Raw genomic sequence first — 24,785 nt, 5'->3', positions numbered from 1 at the left:
AATGATGAGCTGAACTTTCGCAGCAATTTCCAGTAATGTTTCACTCGATGGATTAAAAATCGGAGCATGTGGCAAGAAACTATGGATGTTAAACTACTGAAAACCAGTTTAGGATTTGAAAATCGGGCAATATTTACGGATTTATGAGCATTTTCTGAAAATTCATTCAACTCAATGTAACTTCGTGTAGAAACAAAATTCCGATGTACCTGTTGCTGGGGTAGCCAGGGAAAGGTCACAGGTACCATATATGGTAAGGTCATTGAAATCCAGTGAATGAAACATTGGTGGCAAGTCCATTTTTTACAGGGGAGTTTTTTCCAATCTGCCGGGATATTTAGTCCAGTATTGTCCGTGGTGATTGCACACACCCACTGGCCCAATTTGCGCGGTGTCAAAAACATCCCTTTTTAAAAAAATAAAATAAATACTTTCCCTAATACCCACACCCACAGGATTTTAATTATAGTGGGTTAAAAGAATGACTGAAATATCTGTGAAAAAATTATGTTGTTACATGTTTTTGAATTTTTTAAATCATAAGTTGAAAAATGGCTTCTCAGCATAGATTTGCTATTGCTGTGCACTGACGTGCACGGCAGAATGTATATGCATGCACTGTGATCAGCCTACTTATATTGTATAATATTCTGATTATACCGTACTTAAATTAATATAGCCTGGGGTCATACTTTTCAAATACATATTAATCGAATATTCCGTTTACAAAAAAAAAAGGCAATGAGAATTATAACTCACTCACTCACCTTACCTTTCTCACTCTGGACCTTTATTTTCCTCATTGGAAGTTGTATATACTATGGACTTAAACAAATTGAATATAGCCTTGTTTATGTTTTCTTATAAACAAAATCTTTTGCCAAATTCTTTAATGAATTATTTCGGGTAAATACACCTGGGCATATAGTTATTCCACAAGAAATTCTCAAAATATACACACACCCCACAGTGCAATACTTTCCTTAAAAAAATAAAAAATTACCAGGGTCCGGTGATATGGAATTCAAATTCCTTTTAACAATCACAATAGCTCTTCGAGTATCCGTTTTTAGAAGGAAATATAAAATAAATGTTATTATCTAAATATTAAGTTCAATATCAGGCTCTTGTTTTAGTTCGTTTATTAGGTTTAATAGCTACTTCATTTCTTATCTTGTGTTCCTTTTTGATGTGTTTTTATGTTACATATTGTATATCTTGTTTTTTGAAGGGTAATTAGCCTCTTACAAGGTTCGTTTCCTTTTTGGCCACTGCCTTCCTCACTTTTTATAATTCATCCTATGTATTGTCATACATTTTTCTGTTTAAGTATGTATTTTTATCTGTTCATCTCTTGAGAAGAAATAAATGAAACTGAAACTGAAAGCTTTATATGATTATATGTGTGTAGGCTTTCAACATTTACGAGTATTATGGCGATACTGGCCAGGCTAGCGTCTAAAAAAAAATTGCGCAGCCTGGACCCAGCATATCGGGAAAAGCAATATTGCAACTTGATTTTGGCATATTCCATTATTTTGGAAGGGGAATGCCGCTATTGAATAATGAAAATGTATATTTTTTGATACTTATATGATTATATTTATGGATTAAGAAATCATTGTTCTTTTATGTTTCACAACTTTACCTCAATTGTATCTTAAACGTTATTAGCAATCTTACCAAAAATAGGTGATAATAACATAATTTTACCTGCCAGTGGAAGAAGTGGTATGGTCTTATCCTCCATTTCGGCCAGAGATATTCTTTTCGCTCCGTCATCGTGAGGTGTCTACAGTTTCTCAAGGTATTCTTAACAAATCTGTTTTTATTTCACATTTTTAGGTAAGAATCTCACTTCCTATCATAATAATTATTCTCTTTCAATATCATACTATAGAAATACACATCCTTCAAAAGTGGATGGCAATAGGCTAAAGAGATATCAATAGATCACAATGACATCTTCTATTCGATTCAGCATGTGAAATATTGCAATCCATTGAAATCAACGAGACTTTATAGGTAGTTGAACAATTTATTATTATTTGATGATATACACCACTGCCATTGTGAAATGATTATTTGCACCCTTCTTGAGTAAGAATTCACTGCGAGTGATGTATTATTTCTATATAAAATTGCAAGACTAATATTGTTAGTCGCTTTTAAGTTTGGCTTATCCAAATCAAGTGATATTGTCAGGTCGATGGGATAGATCCGAGCTCTGTATCCGTGGCAGCAATATTACACAATTAATCTATACTTAGTTTATAAGTTGCTAATGGCGATATGTATTCTCCTAAAGGCGTCATGATTTCAATTCATCAACGCATCTTTTGTATATTCCATGATGCAATACACAAACCTGTCATGAACCCGAATAGGTCCGTGGACCTGGTTATTACTGTAGTAGTGCGCCATGCAAATTCGTGTATTGCTAAACCTTCACTTGATATATAGAAATGGTTAAATCAAGCATAATACTCTCATAATATATTCTGATAACTTCTGCAGTCTTCTTTATATTCTATGCTTTATTTCATCTTGTATTTTACCTTAATATGTTCTAATTAATATTTTACTTAATGTTATTATTTCTATTTCATATTTTGCGTTATTCTCCTTTTTATTCTTCTTTTTATCTTACGTTATATTAAAATTCTAATATTTCCTCTTTCCTCTTACTAATATTTCAGTTTTGAGAGTTCATCTGGGATGAAGTATGGCCTTCAATACTGGGCACATGGCGTATTGCAAAATACAAATTTGGTAGTAGGCCTAAAGATAAGAAGAAGAATGAGAATTACAAGAAAAATATCATGATCAATAATAACAATTATAATGATAGTAATTACAATAATAACTTTCTATGAAAAAAGCATATCTCAAACAGATTTTGAATCTTTACTTCGTGCTGTCAATTGTTCAAAAAAAGATATTCATGCATATTTTCAAGTTTCTATCTTGAAAAATACAGATTTTGAATCTCTTGAAAGTGAAAAGTAGCTCTAAATTAAGGTTTTCACAATAATAAGTTTTTATTTCAACAAGTAAAATGCTTTTTTCTTGGGTCAAAATGATATTATGTCAACAACTGATGATATAAGGTAAATACATACAAACAATTGGGAACCAGTGCATTGACGTTACACACTGTTAACATCATAACTTTCCTCAAATTGATTGCTTTTCTTTAAATATCATTGGTAAGTTACACTAATCGTTTGCAGAAAAATATTTTTTTAACATTTACGGGGGAAAGAAACCTACACATTGTGCAGATTTAATTAGTTTAGCACATATACTTATTTTGTCTCTATCGGCTACTCAATTTATGTAAGGTATACTGTTCGTGGCAATTACACGTAGTTAAACATGATTATGTGATCTAACAGAGTGAGAAGAGAAGCTAATAGCAATTGTAGTAATAAAAACTCCTTTAAAAAATCCATCCATTTCCTCGTAATTTGGAATAATATAAATAAGATTAATAATACAACGTCATTAAAGCCCCTCTTAAGTGTTGAGAGTCCCAAAACATTTGATGGCAACATTTTACATATATGTTATAATAATGTGAAAGAGGATCTCATTTAAGACATATTTCTGCAAGGATTTTCAAAACAGATGTGTTTGAAGTCGGATATTGATGAAAGAATACAAACTTGAGATTTTCTGCGTTTAACAGATAACCTAAATTATACGTTCTTTTATCTATATTTGTCTTCAAATACATAGGGGGGGGGGGAATCTTCACAGAAATGTGTCTTAAAGGACATCATCTTTCACGTTATAATACAATTGAAGTGACATTTTGACCTCACATCTTTGGCGAATTTGGGGCTCCCAACACTGAGAGGGGCTTTAAGCGTGAGAACGCTCACTTCTATATCTCTCTACTAAAGAATCCGAACAATAGAATAAACAGAGTGGAAAGAACTGTTTATCATAAGTCCCGAGATATTAGTTTGCTTCTGCTTCTCATAGTGGCATCAATGAGCAACAATGGCGAAGGAATGTCGCTAAATTCAGCAGTCGTTTCTTAGACTGATTTTCAATAACAATTACACATGAAACCTCAAGCTACTTTGAACTTTGATCGAAAAATATTGAAATCATAATATTGCCTAAAATTCCAATATTTCTTGATTCGTTTTCATTAAATTAAACAGGCCAAGTAAATATCATTGCCACACTCTGCATGAAACGATTTTATTTGAGATTCATGGCCATTGATATAAACATATTGTTGTATTAAGGGCGTAGGTCCCCTAGTTGATAAGCAAAGTAGCATACACATGCAGTATAACATCGGCTTGATTAAGCATTACTTTCCTTCTAGACAGCTACGTTCTCAAAACTCTGGCTTACTTGTTACTCCTAGGGTTAAAACAAAGTGGGGGGAACGAACCTTCGCTCATGCTGGGCCTTCGTTATGGAATACTCTCCCTCAATGGGTTAAGAATAGCAGTTCTGCTGAGGTGTTAAAAAACAATCTTAAGAAATATCTGTTTAATTTAGCTTATAATTATTGATTACCATTACCTTTCATGTCTGTACCTTTCCTATCGCACTTTGTATAAATGTATCATGTATGTATTTCATCTTTTGCACAAGCTGCGCCTTGAGCATTTGACTGTCAAGTGGATTTGGCGCCTTATAAATCATATGTATTATTATTATTATTATTTAGCAGTCACGCAAAACACACATTGGCAAATTATTATTCAATACAATCTGAGAATGTTTACTATTATGTAGATTTATTATTTTTAAATTATTTTTGAAATAATTCCATAAATTGGGGTAAAACAATAATATTCAAACTATATTATATGAGCGCCAGTGTATGTAAGATATACTTTGTCTAGTTCTGATATTCTTTTACTAATGTAGAACGATGCAAAAAAAAATGTTTCTGTAAAATTCGGGTTTTCTCAATCTACTCAACATCAGTTAACGGTTAAAAGCCCTATTATCTTAGGTTCAAGTATAGCATACCATAGCTAAATACATACATGTAGTTTGGTATTTACGTTTTAGGGTTTCCACTTATTTCCTTAATTACATTATGATATATATATATATATATATATATATATATATATATATATATATAATAAACTTGTTAAGTACAGCTACGTTCCTAGACCATTTTCTTCACGCCTATATATTCGGAATCTTGTTGAGGATGCTGGACCAGAATATCAGGTAAAGTGTCATAAATAGAACCCAAATATTTCTTTCCATTTTTCACTTATAAGTTATATGTCTGTCTGAGTTTTCTCGCATATTCTATTAGCGAGGACTATTTGTATCAAAGAGGAACGAAGTAGTACCCAAATTGTGTACATGCTTACACTTCAAACATTTTTTCTATTGTAATTTTACTCTAAAGAATCTATGAGAAAAACATGTTTTTGAGCTTCTAAGCACCCACGCTCATCAGGTTACAATCAGTGCATGACCATAAAATGATTTTGTTATTATGTAAAACCTACCAGCATGAACATCAGAACAAATGATATCAATCAAGGTACGTTTTCTTTCAAAAAGTTCCTTAATTCAAATGTTTTTTCTTTTCTTTCTTCTGTTACCTTTGTTACAAGCCCTGTCGTATAAAATATAACATTTACCTTCGAAACCGTGACAGGTTGTGCAAACAGTGCCAACCAAAAAAGGCGAAATGGCAATACTGTGTCTTTTTTCACATTTTCTATGTTGCGAAATTGTGTGCCTCATCAGCATCAACATGATCAATCAAATGAATTATTATTCTTTAATTATGCACAAATTCAATTTATGATGGGAAGCCTTATGTCTACTAATGGAAATGAAATTTACTAAATGATTTTCTTCTATATTCCTCTCTGTCGTGATGCTTTTTCTGTCTCTGATCAGTGATAGGTGATAATAATACAGTATAATAATTTATATTGATATCACCTAACTTTAATTTGCACCCATATTCCGGCACCAAACGAACCATCCACACTGGCTTCGGAGTGCGCTAGTGGACTCTTCTTTCTTCACATACAAAGTACTTTGAAATTGATCTAGAATTTAACAAAAAATGTGAAAATTAAATAGCAGAGTGATAGCGATTTCCTCCCTTCCACATGTTCCTGATGATGATGAGCTAACATGCGATATACATTACAAAAACTCTGACCTCTAACACAAGTTTGCTATGCTGGTTCTGCAGGAAATGCAAATACACACAGTGTACCAAAAAACGAAAAAAGAAGCTGTTTCCACGCTGCCAATTTTATATTCTACGATAATAGTGATTACTTTACTTTAGTATACTAATTAGGCGTGTGCAGAGGAGTTCGCTGAATTTAGCGACTCCAGCGCTCACGCTTTATTACACTAATCGCTATAATATGGTAAGATATGATTATATAATCATTGGTAACCATCTCCATATACACTGTTGGTCATATTAATGGTGGAATAATATTTTCACCCAAATTTATGGGATGATTTTGACAATGATTTATTTCTTATAGATCTAGATACTAGTATACATTCTTAGATTTTATTGAATAATAATTTGCGAGTGTTTGTTTTACGTGACTGCTAAAGTATGTGTGTGCTACTATGCTAATCAACTAGGGGACCTACGTCCTTAAGTAATAACTGTCAGTAATGAGGATTAATGCCTCACAAAAGGGCACTAATATAGCTGATCGATACGGTTTTTATTATGGGGCCTCACAGTTACGAGGCCATTGCTTAGCCACTGAATCAAGACTGTATGCAGCGGGGGCTAGGGTACGTCGCCGCCCCCACAAATACAACAAAGAAAAACTAAGAAAATGCCCGGTCCCCAACATTAAAAATTCATATGTAGGGCAATGCATTATGGGTCAAGGCATGCCCACATAGAAGATTTTTTTTCATCTTAGGGGTCGGGGCAAAATGCAATAAATTATTAAAAAATTATTGCATTTTCTTTGTTTTAATGATTACTTTACACGTGTTCACAGAAGAATACATTTATCATGATTTGTTAAGCAAATTATGACAATGCACATCAATTTTGTGATTTGTATTTTCCTTTGGCAAATATTGACCAATAGATTATTTGTCCGATCTTGTTACAATTACATTAACGTTTTTAGCAATAGATATATTGATTATAAGATCACTAACCAAGAAACAACATGCATATTTATTAAATATTCGTGTACCAGCCTATATCATTTAAATGTTAATCTTGAAATTACTTCAGATGGAGTTGGAGATTCGAATATACAGGTCTATTGATGGACAGTTGCCAACATCGATTATGAATTATCAGTTTACCATTGGTTCTTCTACCCTGGTCGATAATGGTCGATAATAGGAAATATGGAACAAGAATATAAACACCAAAAGTGGAATTGGATTTTTTATGATTCCAGATATTGTTGTTAATCTACACCAGTAGGAGTTGTCAAATATTACCACCCCGAGTGGAATTGGATTTGTTATGATTCCAGATATTGGTGTTAATTTACACCAGTAGGAGTTGTCAACACCAAAAGTGGAATTGAAATTATCTAATTCCAGAAAGTGGTGTTAAGTAACACCAGATGAGTTGTCCGATATAGATACCAAGAAAGTGTTAAATTGAACACCCTTGGTGTTAATTTTAACACTTTGTTTTTTGCAGTATGTCAGTTATGACTTAAGGACATAGGTCCCCTAGTAGATTAGCATAGTAGCATACACATGCTTTAGCAGTCACGCAAAACAAACACTCACAAATTATTATTCAATAAAATCTGAAAATGTATACTATTATCTAGATCTAGTGGGAATAAATCATTGTTAAAATCTTTCCATAAATCGGGGTAAAAAAAAAAAATATTCCACCATTATGACCAACAGTGTATATCAATGTTTGCAAATGTTGGTAATGGCTATACATGAGTATACACCTACAATGAATGTTTTATTTTGCACTCAAAGTGAATCTGCAACCAATTAAAAATTATTGTTTCGTTCATTAGACCATCGTGCAAATAAAAAATATCTCTTAATTGTATCAGATGATATTTTATTAGATATTATCCCTTTTTTTTCTTCCCAGGACAATCATGGCTCAACCTGTTCCGCTGTAAGTACCGTACAAATACTAGGCCTGATTTTACACAAATCAAAACTTTGCCCTGGGTTTATAGGCTTTTTTCAAAATTAGGGTTTAAAAAAAAAGGTATAGTTAGTCGGCCTGGGGTCTTATTTTTTAATTTTTTATGTTAAGTATGATTCTAGACCCCGGGTAGGAGTTTAAATAAATGAGTAGAATACAAAAAAAAATAACAGTAAATTTAAGCTTTAATATCTTGTTTTTATATAGAGCCAGACGGATTTTAACTCAAATATGTTTACACAAACTAAAGACCTCTTCGGCCTTTTGGCTCTCAACAGATGATACGTTGCATATTGTCTTGTAATCTAATTTTGTATTCTTATTATAAAAAATTACCAAAAACTCACATATCACATATTTATATCATTAACTACTGACCAAAATAATAAAGTTTGATTAAAAAAACTATTTAAAAAAAACATTGACGATAAAGATCCAAATTCTTTTCTACATGTAGCCTATGTTAGATTTCAGTGTTCCGTGACAAATTTCGAGAACAAAGAAACTTGAACTCATTCGAACTGCAAGTATGAATTAATTATAGTGATGATGATATATTTTCATTTCTTCAGAACTCCAGAAACATCGGTGACATGTACTGGTAACAATGGTGTTGCCGTGCTTCAACTGCTTCAAGCTGCAGTAGCGGTATGTTCTCCAAATGTGTAATTAATAATACAGTTTAGGTGTTCCTATTCAATGTTGAGCTGAGTGATATAAGGCTGCATTTCCATGGTTCGTGACAACAGAAAATCGATTAAAAGTGTTATCAACAGCAAAACGATTGTGAGAAGCAATATTTGTATCTCTCAACCCCCCGCCCCCCCCCCCCCCTCAGCAATATCTGCAGGTAGCGAATTACATTTATTAAGTGGATTTTTCTGAGTTCCTTAAAAAAAAAAAAAGTTTTAATCATCTGTGAAATTTAAACATTAGCAGTGTCCTAGTATTCAATATGTATATATATTAATAATAATAAAATAGTGTGTAGCAAAAATGGCCAACTGTGACTGATTTGCCAAACAAAATCAAATCAAGAAAAAAAGAAATCCCATAAGTCGATTAGACAACTAATGGTCGGTCTTTTCCCACAAAAATACATTTTCAAGCCCTTTCGTTTTGAGGAAAGTTCTAAATTAGTATTATATTTCAAATGCCGGTGAAATTTAACCTTTTTCATTTTGTTGGCCTGCGAATGGGACATAGTACCTTTAATACATTGATATTGTTGGAACAAAGAGATTCATATATAATTCTAGAAAATCTCAAGAAAATATCTTTAGAAATGTTTGTTATTTGTTAATAGTGCTCATGAAATGCCATTATATAAGCAGGATTATCTTTTGATTTTAGAATAATGATGCAATCACCACCTCCCAACGTATTGATTTGTATATGTGCGATTTATGCCAGTGCTAATCTATATACTATATTAAACTATATCTTTTAATCCGATTTAACTTTGACTAGATGTTCACCAATGAAGAGCACAGGGCGATGTCTACCGCAGAAATAGCAGACGTCATTGACACAAAAATACTCCCCCATTACAAGGATTTTAATATCATTCTAAGAGGGCGTGATGGACAAGGTCAGTTACCTATGTATCTATCGGTCTTTCTTATCTGAGGGGGGGGGGGGGGGGGGCCAAGGTGGCACGTGACGGGGGTGGGGGTGTGCACAAAACGAATACGGAATAAGAGGGAACCAGTCTATAACCCGAAAAGTGTTGCCTTTGATGTTCAGACGAACTGCCAAATTGCTCCAAACTGACCGATTCTTGGTAAATATGTCATATGTTAATTCCCGCCCGTTTGATGTGTTGTCGTCAGTCTCATCGGTGTGACCGAGGGTTAATCTGATTCCTGTAACACAGATCCCATCCTCTTCTCCTAAGAGATGATATAGTTTCAGGGGCAGATCTAGCTTTTCGCTAAGGGGGTGGGGGGGGGTGACCCAATGACGATGTGGATACTGTGTGGGTCTGGACGTCATAATATGGCGTTTTTCTATGCAAATCACATTTTCACTTGGCAGCCCAGGGGAGGGGGGGGGGGGGAGTTACCCCCCCCCCCTGTAAATCCGCCACTGAGTTTAGACCTGCACTGACACTCCTTTTTTTAAAAACTTTCTTTCACACCTTGCAGGTAATTCTATTGTGTCCACGTATCCTTAGGGTCGTTAGACGTACGGTGCTAGCGTCCTCGTGCAGCCTCTCCTTGACAACCAGGTAAATTAATATTTCAAACTGGAATGTTCATTTGAGCAGGTCGACCAGCTAAGTTAGCTCCCTATATTATGTCCAATATCAGTGATAATGAATCAAAACCTTTACTGATGATCATAGTTGAGGGTTCGATGAGACTGATTCGGTCAACGATATATTAAATCAGTACGCTAGCAGTGGGGCTTTGTTGTCTATGGACCTGCTGGCTTACATGTTACAGGGGTGGATCCAGGAATTTTTTCCCGGGGGGGGGGGCACAAATCGCAACGACTCGGCCAGCCGCTGAATAAGCGGGGGGGGGGGGGGGGGTAAGAGTTTTTTTTTTTTTTTTTTTTTGCTCCCGAATATTTGAAAATCGCGCCGGTCGCAAGTGGGGGGGAGTGCGCACTAATTTTTTTTTTTTTTTTTTTTTTTTTTTGGGGGGGGGGGGGGGGTCGAGGGGCAACGTCCCTGTTTTTCAGTACATTTTTGGCGAATTTGAGGCTGATTTCAACATTTTTTTTTGGCCGGGGGGGGGGGCACGTGCCCCTTATGTCCCCCTGGATCCGCCACTGTGTTATATGTAGTAAATAAAATTAATGTCAGAACAGATTATTTAAAGCTATATGTTGTTTCAGTCATGAGAAAGTGCATAAAGGAATCCTGAAACCAGAGTTAAAGGGGGGGGGGGAGGGGCGGCATTTTGACAAGATTTGATTTAGGACCTAAATGAGCTGGAACCTATCATATATTTAAATCAAACTAATTAATGCATTTTTTAAATACTTTTCCTCATAGATTGGTGGCAAGAACCAGGATGGCTGGGTAAAAGAGCCAATGGCATTTGAGCATTTTTCTTCTTCAACAAGTTGACTTTATCCTATATAGTACACTGTTATAGTCAGATTGTTTAGTGCCTTTTGTCCTTAGTATGTAGTTTTAATTACTGTATATACTGGTAAATTATGAATAATTAATGTGTAAGTCGTCTCATTGACCTTTTAATTGCATAGTCTTGTTCTATTATTGCCCATCAAAATGATTGACTATTCATCATTCATTTGTCCAATTGTGACTTTTTCCTGTACACTGTTATAGAGAGTCAGATCGTTTTATAGTGCATTTTGTCCTTGGTAGTTTTAATTACTCTGTTTATGAATAAGATGTGTGAGTCGTCTCGATCATTGATCATTGATCCTTACGGTCATAGAAGTTTTGTTATCATATTATTGCCCATCAAAATTAACTGGCGTTAGAAGGACGACGAAGTCCTAGCAATCGTGTAATCAGAACATTTGAATAACAATGTTGGGAAATGTACATGCATGTATCCATATATTTCTACTATTTTAGGCTTGTTTCCGTATTCAATGATTTTATTCTCAAAATGCCTGTGGCAAAATATGATGAGATACATGGCACATGTAGTTTGCGATTTTGTGTCCCAGACAAACTGGAACTATATACCATTTTTCTTTCACTTTTATAATTAGGATCATAGGAATACATGTATTTGTGAAGGAATCCAAATCCATATAATAATTCCTTGGCCATCTTGACATTTCTCAAGCTTAATTTGTTTTAACATCACTTGGTAGACTCTGTGAAAAGCCTGTTGGTGTATTCTATCATGAAATGGCACTGCTTATAGTTGGAGGCAGAATATTACAAGTACATTGTAATGGAAATCTTAGAAGATTTGTCAAGACCATGCCATCATTTATTTTACATACTTTGTACTTCCTGTACATGCAATAAAGCTTAGCTACTCATAAAAAGCCTGTACTACGTCAAATCTTGTTTTGAAATGTAACTCGGCAGAGTTAATTGTATGGTCTAAAGATACTCTTTGATCTCCAACCACTGTTTAACCTATCAGCTGAATGCTAGCAACACCACATGAATGTTAACACATCGCATGCGGGAAGGGGGTTGTTCCTTTATTTTACGTTTATAGGGAGTGGTAATTCTGTAGTGGAAAGATTAAAAAGTCAAATTGAAAATCGTTTGCACAACATGTTAAAGTTACATTGTTAACAGTAACACAATCCTTGTATGTAATGAGAGATTAAAAAAGAATTTGTGTATGACACACAGAAGGCATTATCAAGTCCCTGATTGTATGCTCGATTTGTTTTCAGAGGATCATATCGGAAACAACCCAAACAAGAACTGTATCAGGGCCCCGTTTCGTAATCAATAGCAAGTCAAAATATAAGCTACTAAATTCGTGGCATCTGATTGGCTGACAGCTAATATATCAATGTTAGCCTTGTTATTGATAACAAGTTTTATAAAACGGGGCTCAGATGTTGTTGAAATAGGATAATAGGCAGAGGCAGTGAAGGGGAAAGAATACTATATGCAAGAGAGGACTGAGAGAAAAGAAGGTGAGAGAAAAGTACTAGGATAAGAGAGAATATGGGCCAGATATGGAGACAATGTGAAGACCTGAAGGAGAGAGAATTATGATGGGAGGGAAGAAAGAAAGAGAGCAAGAAGAAATGAGATGGAGAGAGGATGAGTAAAATGAGAGTGATAGTTGGTAGAAAGAGAGTAAGAGGAAAAAAGAGAATAAATGGAAGGAAAGGGGATAAGAAAGGGAGAAAGAAGATAGAAAAAAGGAATGAGTGGAAAGAGGAATGAAGGAAAGAATTCAGGGAACCAGGAAGTGAATAACAGGCCAGAGAGAAGATGAGAGAAGAAAAAAAAAACAGCTAAATGCAAAGGAGAAACAGAGGGGTTGAAAGGATTGAAAGAAGAAAAAATTACATGTGCAGGAATGTAAAAACAATAATTTAAAGTAGCTTGTTTATAAAATGGACTTAAGTGTTAATACTGTATTTGTTACATAAGATTTCATGCAAGGCATCCACTTGCGCAAGTTTAAATGTAGTTTATGACATGCTATGACTTATTATCAGTTATCAAATAATACTTGCACAACTAAAACATTTCACGTGCTACAATTACAGCAAAATTTGTCCATTCGTAGCATTGTTTTGTTTTTAAACTAGGCAAAGCAGAGCTTTACCGTGTTAGGGCAATATATATATATATATATATGTATTATTTTTCTTTATGAATTGCTTTTATATCTAAAGTAAATTGTTTTAAAATGGTACTAGTAAAAGACATTCTGTGCAGTATAATCAATGGACACCATACGTTGTAAATAAAAGTGAAAAAGTGGATGCCTCGGTGATAATACTTCAGAGCAAGTTTACAATCCTGGGCCCCATTTCCCAAAACTTGTCATCAGTGACAAATGACAGTTTTTGTTAAAAGCTAGTGAAATCCCTGCTTCTCATTGGTTATCAGCAGATTTGTTAATGATTTTTGTCGTTTGTCATTGAAATAAAGGCTTTGTGAAAACGGGTCCCTGCACTACCTTGAAAGCTGACACACTAAACAAAGACATAAGGAAACTGCATTTTTTATTCAGGTATAAATATTTATTGAACAATTCAAACTCACTGCCTCATAATCTATTGCCATAAATTGCAATTAAAACATTGCAAACATAACCAAGAAGCAAAATAAGATTGTTGGAAAAAAAGTTAAGGTATACATGATTATCATGTTTTCTCCTTATCACTGACATACAGGTGTCAATTCAAAGTCAAAGTCATATCAATTCTCGCTATTGCCAATACGCTCAATAAGCCAGGATGTAAGCCTCTTGGACATAATTAAGAGCCACTTCCAAGACTAACATACTTCTGGTGAATAGTGGAGTACACATATTACGCATATGACCACCACAAAGTCGCTCTCAAATGGTTGTTTCAACAAATACTTCCGTCTTAAATATAAATATCATAAACTGAGCATATATTAATTTCAAGTGCATGTTCAAAAGCTTAGCATTTGAATGGTTTTGACAAACTTGAATAGCCAAAGGTAAGCCCAATTGTTTTTCATCTCTTTACATGTATTTTCATCAATCAAACTTGTTATCTATAAAAAAGTATATGTACAACAGGTTAATATAATTTATCTCATTAACTAAAAGATGCAAAATAGAACAAAATTATGGGGACCTGTACCACGGTAGTAGATGAGGAAGGAGGGGGAGGGGACACAACTGGCCTACCCCCCTCCCCCTCTTTGATAAGAAACCCACTTTGCACACTTGAGTGCATAACTGAACCTAAAAAAAGGCCCCCTGGATGATGTTTGTCTTCGAAATTATGACCCCCCCCCCCCCCCCTTCTTTTTTCCATATATTCCTTAAATCCACTCCTGATCCAGCAAGTGTGAAGATCGAGCTTCTGGTAAACCAGGGGGCGTTTCACATAGCCTTTTTTCAATGACAAATGACAAAAATCGGTGACAAATCTGATGATGACCAATCAGAAGCAAGGATTTCACTAGCTTTTAACAAAAACTGTCATTTGTCACTGATGAAAAGTTTTGTGAAACACCCCCCAGGTATTGTTTAAACTGTCATTTAATTATTTACGAAGAGGATGTATTCTCATCTCCTCTCGAAGCTCGTCGATGGACGTCTCCCAGTGCCTCTCAAAATAGATGTTGAGAAGCAGCTTGGATTGAGGAGCCATCTTGAAGACTTCCGGAATGTAGTACTGGATGAGATCTCTGCGATCGCTGAGAAATGTAAATATCATACGACAGTGGATTAGATTACAGGAAAATGATAAGGAAAATAGTGAGGTGAGAGATAGATATAAGCAACAACAAAAATCAGATAAATGTGAATGAAAAGGAAATGCAAATTACCATACAATTACCTAGATTCACTAGACCTCAACCTCTTTAAAGGTATAGACCAGTTCTGGTCATGCGATTGCATTGTGAAAGAAACGTTGTGGAATCGATCAGAAAAGGTTGATCATCTAGCATATAAGTATTGGTGTGTACTGCAAGGTTCTGGAATCATCAAAATGATAAGAAATTTGGCCCAGTCTTGGTAAAGTTACAAGCACTGTACACAGAAAGATTAGTCACATGATTGGTAATAAGAGCTTCCATTTCTTTTTTTGAGAGGGGGGCGTTTCCAAAACTGGTCTATACCTTTAATCATATGTAAATTTTGACCTAAATTTGGTGGGCAATGTGGTCATTAAGAGAATAACATTTTAAGAATTTGGAAAACAAAGGCCATTTGTCTTTCCTTGGTCAACGAATTCGCTGAACATCGTCCTATCTTTTTAAAATAAATGCTCAAAAGTATTAAATCATAAAAGAGTTTCATTTTTTTTTCTTCTCTTTATCCCTTCAGCAAATACCAGACCAAAATTGCATGTTTTTTTTGTTTAAAATACAAATATTGCCTTTTCTCTTTTTGTTTTCTTCCATTTTTTTGCTATTCTTTGTTTATCTTGCTATCCATAACACTTTATCAAATTTATATAATAGTCCATATGCACAAGGTACAGAGTTTAAACCTCAAATGTCCTTTGGCAAGACATAAATCTACATTTGCCACACTCGACCCAGGCATAGTAAGTGGGTATTAGGTAGGATTTATTAAAGAGCGCGGCCACAGGTAATCATATCCAAAGTCTTTTGGAAATGCATAGAGATGTTATATCATATTGTGGTATCCAATATACAAGAACAGGTATCATTATGGGAGTGTCTTGGTCGAGTGGTTTAAGGCACTCGACTGGAGATGCGAAGGTTGAGGGTTCGAATCCTGACACGGCACTAATATCCTTTGGCAAGATATTAACCTGCACTTGCTACTCTCCCCCCAAGTGTTAAAATGGGTACCCGGTAGGATGCGACCAGCATTGTTGGTCAAACAGTTTTTGAGCGTCAAGTCATGCCTGGCTAGAATGCTCCTCAGGGAGTGGAGATTGTGCACACAGTGTGTGCGGGCAAGCACTGAATCCAATGACCAGGGTAATAGTATATCTGTAAAGCACTTAAAGGTAAAGACCAGTATTGGAAACGCCCAAATTTCAAAAAAACGAAATGGAAGCTGTTATTACCAATCATGTGAAAGAATATGTTTTGAATAATACATGATAACAATTTTGCCGGGAAACCGCCTACTAATTGATACATTTGGTAAATTAGTTTATATATCATGATGTGAAAGATAAAAATGCACGTGTCGTGCATGTGTGCGTAGTCCCATTCAGTGGCGTAGACAGATTCGTACACCTGGGGGGGATGACTCAGGGGCGGATCTAGCTTTTTGCTAAGGGGGGGGGGGTTGACCAAAATAACGACGATGCGGAGCATTGTCCACGAGCCGCGAAGCGGCGAGCCGATTCCGATTTTTTTTTTTGGGGTGTTTATTTGAACCCCGTAAGTGATGTTTTCCTGGCATCTATTAACACAATGGAGACCATAAAAAGCAGTGCATGATAACGTCTTTTTAAATCAAGTAACAGTTAAATACACAGTTATATCCAGAGTTATCATGTGTTTGGTTGAGTTACCAGATGAGTTGAATATCTTCTCAAGGGTTTAAACCCCCTAAACCCCCCCCCCCCCCCCCCCCCCCCCCCCCCCCCCCCCCCCCCGTAGATCCGCGGCTGTTTAATCTTGTGGTTATCTTGTGGTTTCCAAACCACAAGATAACCACAAAATACTTGTAAGATTTTCTTTTTTTTACCGTCTGAATTGGCTTTCACCGTGTGAATGCGGCTAATAACAATAAACACAATTACAATAATGATGAGGAGGATTATTATCATCATCATAATTATTATTATTATTAATATTATAATTGTTATCATTATTATTATTACTATTATTATCATCATTATGACTTATTAAGTAAGCAAATATCATTCCCAAGAACCTGGGGGGGGGGGATGATTGTACATGCCATCCCCCCCCCCCCCCCACCTTGTGAGGTGGGGGGATGAATCCCCCTCATCCCCCCCCCCCCGTTGTCTACGCCCCTGGTCCCATTACATCTTTCTGTGTACAGTACTTGTAACTTTATGAAGACTGGGACAAATTTCTTATTATTTTGATGATTCCAAAACTAACCCTGTAAACGATCATCGGATCGGACGCCGATACCGATCCGATCAGGGGTGATCGGCGATTCCGATCCGATTGCCGATCAATTAAAATGATCAGAAAAAAATCGACAGAATCTTTTTTTTTTTCTTTTCTTTATGACGAAAATTTTCAAGTTTTTGGCTATCAAATGCTCAAAAAAAATTCATGGCTGGGATTATTTTGTCATTTGGAGTTGTTGTAGACCATGTTTGTTGATATGTAGTGCCTTTTCATGACTTTGAAATTAATAATATTGGTCTAAGACCAGAGGCAAAACATGCGGGCCGCCATCTTGGATTATAATGTAGGTATTTTTAATTTTTTTTAATGACGAAAATTTTCAAGTTTTTGGCTATCAAATGCTTTAAAAAAAAACATAGCTGGAATTATTTTGTCATTTGGAGTTGTTGAAGACCATGTTTGTTGATATTTAGTGCCTTTTCATGACTTTGAAATTAATAATATTGGTCTAAGAGCAGAGCCAAAACATGCGGGCCGTCGTCTTGGATTATAATGCATACCTACATCTATGCTAGATGATCAACCTTTTCTGATCGATTTCACAACGTTTCTTTCACAATGCAATCGCATGACCGTAACTGGTATTTATCTTTAAAGACGTCCGAGATGTATTAAGCGCTATATAAAAACTTAATATTATTATTACTATTAGTCACCTTGCAGATAGCCTGACTGGTCCAAATATGGCGCCCAAGGCACACATGGGTAGTCTAGTCTGGATGACTTCAAACCATTTGATGACAACCTCCCCCATGAAGTTGGTTGGCATATCTAGGAGTGTGTGGTAGAAGTCATGCACCTCCCTGTAGCGCTGGAGCACGTAGGCGAGGTCTGGGTCATCCACAAAGCGTACAGGGTCTCTAGTGTCGGCTGATATTTTCTGAACAATGGTAATAATGACAAGATATTCATGACCTAAGGAATAGGATACATGAACGAAATCTAAATGAAATACTAATAGAATATTAGTATGACCTTTCTAGTTTTAACTACCGGTAAATACAAATCAAAGCATGAAGCTACAATATGCCTGAACTATCTATTAAAGGTAGCCTATAGACCAGTTTTGGAAACGCCCCCTCTCAAAAAATGAAATGGAAGCTCTTATTACCAATCATGTGAAAGAATATGTTTTGACTAATACGTGATGATACAAATTTTGCCGGGAAATCGCCTACTAATTGATATATTTGGTAAATTATCATATCGATCCGGCCGGGATAGATATCGCAAATGCACTTCAACATTGAACATTTGGGCATATATTTCTGCTTTTTTGAGAATTTAGGTTGAAGTATTGCCATCTTAACCTCTGAAGGCAATATATAAACAATATTGAATGGATATTTTGCACCCAAAACCCTTGAACCGCAATTTTACCAATACCGGTCTATTTCTTTAAATGAGTTATATACAGTTGCATATCATTTTCTTTTCAAAGTTTTAGCTACATTATACAAATCGCCCATTGATGGTGGTGGTTATTTTACCTGACTGCTAAGAAAGCACAAATGCTTGTAAGTAAGCAACCAGATGGCTGACGGCTTTAGGTCCTCTCCGAGGGACCTGGTAATGAGGATTAATGCCTTACCAAAGGGCACTAGCGCATCGACTTGGTTTCGAACCCGGGTCACCGGATTACGAGACCACTGCTCTACTGACTGAGCTATCGCGCCTCCAAATGAAATGCATTTGAAAATTGTAATTTTGTAAAACAAAATCTAACTTCAACTACCTAACTCCCAAAATCAGCCAAACTTTAAAGAGAAATCAAATATAATAAAATTGGTGTTGAGCCCTGATTACAATAATGTTCTCAATGTGATAACTACTGAAATAACAAATTTGAGCAGAGATTACATACATTTTTTTTCATGAAATCATGATACAACTTCCCAAAGGTATCATCAGGCAGACTTGCAAGGTACTTCATATCCACTGTATCACTGTTGATTCGAGGCCTCTCCCTGTACAGAACATGAAAACAAATATATGTAAAATAAAACCTGTATAATTATATAAAGACCGCTTTAAAGCCTATCTGCACTGGTTTGGCCAGGAGGAATTAAACCTTCCTGCATGGTCACTGGCAAGTGGTTATCTCATCAAATCAGCTCTCAATTAACATAAGAAAAAGGGGACCATGGGGGATCAACGGGTACCGCTTAGGCATTGTTGGCTGTATAGAGGGGGCAAGTAGCTACAAGGAGTGCAGTCCCACTTTAATACAGGTGAGAAAAAATGTGGTCTTTAAAGGCATGTGGGTTTTTTAATGACCAATTCATCTATTGCATGTTTCAACGAGAAGTCATGGTTTTGTTTAAAAGGAAACTTGAACAAATATATAGACAGGTGGTCACTCAAGTAGGTATTCCCATTTAACATCAACCAAAAATATGTCTCTAAGATTTACTACAGAAGTACAGATACAATTTTTGTTTTATATTCCAAGGATACATTTGATAATTTTCTTGCAGCTCCATTCCCTCTTCAAGATACATGCATGTTGAAGGAAAGTATTGATACATACGATAAATCATATTACTGGCACCAAATAATGAACGATTTTGTAAACAGTGAATTAATCATTCCCTAGCTGTCATTAATCCTAAGCAATTTTCGGTTATTAAAATAGAACGGACTGGATTATCACTTAGTACTGTGATCATCTAAAATTGTATCATACATAACTGAATACCATTCCTGGACAACTACCCCCCCCCCCCCCCCCCAGTTGTAGTCTGCTGGAGGGTTGTAGTCCAGGAGACTTTAAATCATCAAATACAATACAAGTTGTACTCTCTGTCCTAAAGTATGCAATGATTATATTTTGCGGTGATTCTTTTCCATATATATAATTTACATAGTTATCAGACTTACTCTAATATTTGTCTTCCAACAGGGTCTTCTTTCATGAGTCTGTGGAGTCTAGGTAGGGCTACAGAACCAGTTGTTTCTCCTAAAACAGCTACCATATCTTTAGATAAGTATTTAAAAATTGATCATTAAGAGGTAAAGGAGTTGATTCAATTTCAGGGCTGGGAAATCATATAAAGATTATTTCATATGTCTCTCCTACATAAACCATTGAGGGTTCACAAAATTCATATGTAACTTCATGTACATTCTACTATCATTGTAGTCTACTATCAATATCAAAGATTAACTTTTATTATTGTTTTTTTCTTATGCATTTAGTAGTAAAATCATGAAATTGAACTACAGTACACGCCGAAAATCTCCGCAACACGATTTACACGATTCGACTGCTCGCGGGAATCGTGTAACCATTAATTTTTACACGATTCGTTTTTTGCCAATGAAGCGAAATTTGAATCGTGTAAACGTGTAATCGTGTAAAATTACACGATTCCTCAATTCAGGTCGAATCGTGTAATCGTGTAATCTGCCCGCCGAAAATCTCCGCAACACGATTACACGATTCAAAATTTACACGATTCGATTGCTCGCTGGAATTGTGTTACAATTTATTTTCAGTGGTGATGGTGAGCAGGTTAAGGACGTCTAGTTCAGTAAAAGCAAGAAGTTACTTCTTGGTTGAACGAGGACAACGTGGACGATACGAGGGGATAGCGAAGATTACGCTTTCTTTCTCTTGTATATATTTTTAATTGCAGTGTCTTGTCTCTAGTTTTATTATAGAATGTTTGAAAGTTAAAAAAATCAGTCCACTTCCCGAAAAGCACTCTCGGATTTAATCCTCGGTGAGAAAAAAGCGATGAACGACGAAGGAAGGGGGGAATTTTGTTATTCCTAAGTTGTAAATAAGTAAAAATGATTACAAAATGTAAAGGAGGGCTAACATAATTAAGTATGTTGTGATACTCTTACATTACAAGGCTTTACCAATTAGAATTACGGTTCACTAGCTCATTCGTTACTATGAATATCGTTATACTTTTTTTTATTCAATCATTATCCATTTTACAAACCTGGTTTGTAAAAACGCGTCATATGACGCACGAAAACCAAGGTTTGTCGACAAACCTCCTTTGTGAATTTGGGCCTTAGACTTTGATCACTTATTGCTTTTTTAGCGTTCCTCATTTTCGTAAATTACCTTTTAGAACATTGCATTATTCAGCTATATGTATAAAGAGCTACGGTCAAGGCTTAAGGGCACACTTCCTGTCACATACAAAAGAAGCTTACTCTGAATGTGGCCTGCCATTGACCCTCGCCGGGGACAAAGGCCGTTGCTCTAGCTACAGGCAGAGATCCTTACATAATACCTATTGTTCAGGGGGTTCCCCTTGAACATAGGATCCCCCTGAACAATAGGTATTACATGTACGTAAGTATGTTAGCCACTGGCTACAGAGTGTAGGGAACAGTTGCAAGCCGAGAATGAATAGAATAAGTGAATGGCCAACTGTCTTTGAGTTACGTTTAGCTAGCGGCACAGTGTCCCCCCCCCCCCCCCACTTTTTCAAGTTCCCCCAAAGTGCCCCTTTGTATGTAGGAAAAGTACCTATTTTACTTTGACAAGTGTCCCTATTAATTTGTAAAAGTGCCCCTTCCCCTTTTCAACTCTGATAAGTGCTCCTTTTCTTTTGACACACACCCCTTTTCCTTCGACGAGTTCCTATTTTCCTTTACAATAAGTGTCCATTTTCCATTCTCATTAGTGTCCTTTTAATCTCTAGTAAGTATCCCTCTATAAGTACAAGAAGTGCCCCTCTTCACTTTTGATAAATGCCCCCATCAACTCCGATAAATGCCCCTATTAAAATCTGATCGGTGCCCCTTTTCTTTCAACTAAAGCTTTTTTTATCTCTCTCTCTCTCACTCTCTCTCTTTCTTTCAATATCTTTCCATTCCCCCATATCTTTCTCACCTCTCTTTCCCTCATTATGTTCCCCTCTTACCTTATTTATTTGTCTCTTTTCCTCTCCGTTTCATAGCCTTCTCATTTCTGTTAATTTTACTAGGTTTCGCCCTTCTGTTTTTTTATCACTCTATTTCACTCTTTCTTTTCTTCCGGTCAACTTTTTAGTTTTCCCTTTTTTCTCTCTTTTTTTCTGTTTATCTTTATCGTGCCTTTCAACCCTCATTTTCCTTTTATATGTTCCCTCCTCCTCGTAGCTATCTTTTTTCCTTTACTATTTCATCTATCATGTCTTCCTGTTTCTGACGTTTTCCTACCTTGTCTCACGGATTAGTATACGATACATGTTAGTGGAAAGTGCTGAGGTTTATACACTAATATAAAGTACAGTAATTAACTGATGTACACTGAAGGTAAGTTGTGTATAAAGCAATTGGTGTCATCAGGATACGAGTCGAATCATCCGACCAATGCACTTAACTATTTACACGATTACACGATTCAGAGCGACATTCTTCAATCGTGTAAATTTACACGATTACACAGTTACACGATTCAGGTGAATCGTGTAAACCGTGTAATCCTAAAAATAAATCGTGTAATCGTGTTGCGGAGATTTTCGGCGTGTACTGTATGTTCATGATATAGGAATAACATTTCTAAGGGGCTATTTTTGATAAATTATGACAGCTCAATCTTATAAAAAAGAAGTGTATTTACTGTATCGTTTTTAAAAACAGGTGTGTTGTATCCGCCATTCATAACTTGTAAGTTCTAACCCAAACCATTCATTCTGTACCTCTCTCTCTAGTCTCTCTCCCTTGCTCTCTCGCTTCCTCTTTTCCCCTCTCCCATTCTCTCTCTCTCTCTCTCTCTCAAAAGTAATAATAATATTAATAAACCCCTTGACCAATAGTAGGTTTACAACTAACCATTATAAAGCCTGTAGATTCATTTTTAGAAATTCAAGCAGATGTTTCCTAAGATTAGTAAGAATTATATCCAAGTTGGTAAACATTTGGCCATCCTTCACATTGCTATGTTCACACTCACCATGTCTGTATGGGTCATAGAGAGACATGAATGCAGAGCCCGCAGTCAGTAGCATCTTCTGTATTGGGGTAGTAGGAGTGTGGTGTTCATACAGTAAGCCATCAACGTTTGGAGCGCTGCCCTGACCATGACTGCTGTCTGTTGGGTTCCATGTGTAAACGTGAACACAAGTTATATAGCTCAAGTCCAAATGGTATATGTATTGATTGTCAGTGAGGATATACAGACTGAATATTTATGCCCCAATGCATCATTTATAATATAATGGGAGTCTCCCAAATCGGTCATGTGCCTCTACTACTACTACTAGATCTACTAGCTGCCCCTCCCTGCAAACAACATATGCACACAAACTTTCAAATCACCAGTGACACAATAAGGGCTAATAAGGCATCTTAAATTTAACTTTAATTTAATAACATTTCTAGTTGATGTAGTTAACAATAACAATAACATCTTGATGTCAAAGTTTTGAAATGCTTGACTTTTGATTAAAGGGATCCAGTAACTTTGTCTCAGATTCTGAAATAAAATTCTGGATTTAGCTAATGATGCAATGATAATTATAAACCTTTTGGTCAGTCAGGAACCCCATGACTTTTACAAGTCTGATTATCAAGATATTTATGATTGGAATTACAAATTTTGAAAACCGTTAGCCTGACGGTTTTCATAACACTACAGTCTATTGGGGAAAACGAGTATGGTAAAACCGGTCACTCAAAGATTTTTTACTTTTTTAAGGCACTTCTTGATCATTTTGAAGCACAATTTTTTTTAGGGCTTCAATATTACACCATATCACAGACACTGATAACACGTAGGGCCGTGTATCTCAGATAAAACGATCCCTTTAACATTCATTTAGTGAAGGCTGAACTGAAGCCATATTAGACCTATGTTAATTAATTAATTATTGATCATAAAGTACAACAACACTTTGTAACTGTAAGAGGGATGTACTCCAATGGAAGAAGAAGAAGTTACTAGACTACATTATCTCTCACTCGGCCTCCGAGTCTGATTCTGAAACAAATTAGATTGATTCTTTGGTCCACTGGAAATCTGGTAAAATAATATTTATGATTATAAAACTGTCAAACTCTTCATCCAGCATGTCCGTCTAAATTATCAGTAAATACACTACAACTTACAGACTATAGTTTGGTACAGAGACACTAACCATGCTCATAGTCACACAGTAAAAGTTTAAACCGAGCTACCTTTTTGCTGATTTTGGTGTAAATTTCGCAAGATGCTCCAACTGCAATTGACATTTTTCCTCCGCCACCTTGATAAACTGCACCTACGCAGTGTAGTATTACATATTTTCAAAGCCATTTATGCTTAGATGAGACCACGAAGTACTTATTATTAGTGAAAATGTAAATGGGCTTCAGACTAGGAGGAGTAGGAGGAACAGGATCATCGACCGACGTCCGTCTGTTTTGTTTTTAATTCTTCTAAAAAAGTTGAACAAACTGAAGTTATCGATTTATACTGTGCTGATTTTTTAACCATGA

General features: G+C 35.8%; 1 protein-coding gene across 1 annotated transcript; it reads right to left on the bottom strand.

The window, feature by feature from the left end:
• Window positions 1–14,739: 14,739 nt before the first annotated feature.
• Window positions 14,740–24,448, bottom strand: LOC756273 (ubiquinone biosynthesis protein COQ4 homolog, mitochondrial-like). Its single transcript, XM_030997192.1, has 6 exons — window positions 24,417–24,448; window positions 23,263–23,441; window positions 20,241–20,337; window positions 19,225–19,327; window positions 18,017–18,240; window positions 14,740–14,960 (listed from the first exon to the last, which is right to left on the bottom strand). The coding sequence occupies exons 1-6, from the start codon at window positions 24,446–24,448 to the stop codon at window positions 14,807–14,809; spliced, it is 789 nt and encodes a 262-aa protein (XP_030853052.1). The 3' UTR covers window positions 14,740–14,806.
• Between the last annotated feature and the right edge of the window lie 337 nt (window positions 24,449–24,785).

The sequence above is a fragment of the Strongylocentrotus purpuratus genome, unplaced genomic scaffold (genome assembly GCF_000002235.5).
Source record: "Strongylocentrotus purpuratus isolate Spur 01 unplaced genomic scaffold, Spur_5.0 spur5_scaffold_4, whole genome shotgun sequence".
Taxonomy (NCBI): domain Eukaryota; kingdom Metazoa; phylum Echinodermata; class Echinoidea; order Camarodonta; family Strongylocentrotidae; genus Strongylocentrotus; species Strongylocentrotus purpuratus.
The sequence above is the reverse complement of the archived record's forward strand: the minus strand, read 5'-3'. Positions and strand labels throughout refer to the sequence as shown.

Excerpts from the sequence above, each read along its gene's own strand:
- LOC756273 (XM_030997192.1), bottom strand. The coding sequence starts at position 24,448 with ATGGTTAGTGTCTCTGTACCAAACTATAGTCT. Across the intron at positions 23,442-24,416 it reads TCTGTACCAAACTATAGTCT|CTATATAACTTGTGTTCACG; the intron begins GTAAGTTGTAGT and ends TTTGGACTTGAG. Across the intron at positions 20,338-23,262 it reads CTATGACCCATACAGACATG|ATATGGTAGCTGTTTTAGGA; the intron begins GTGAGTGTGAAC and ends ACTTATCTAAAG.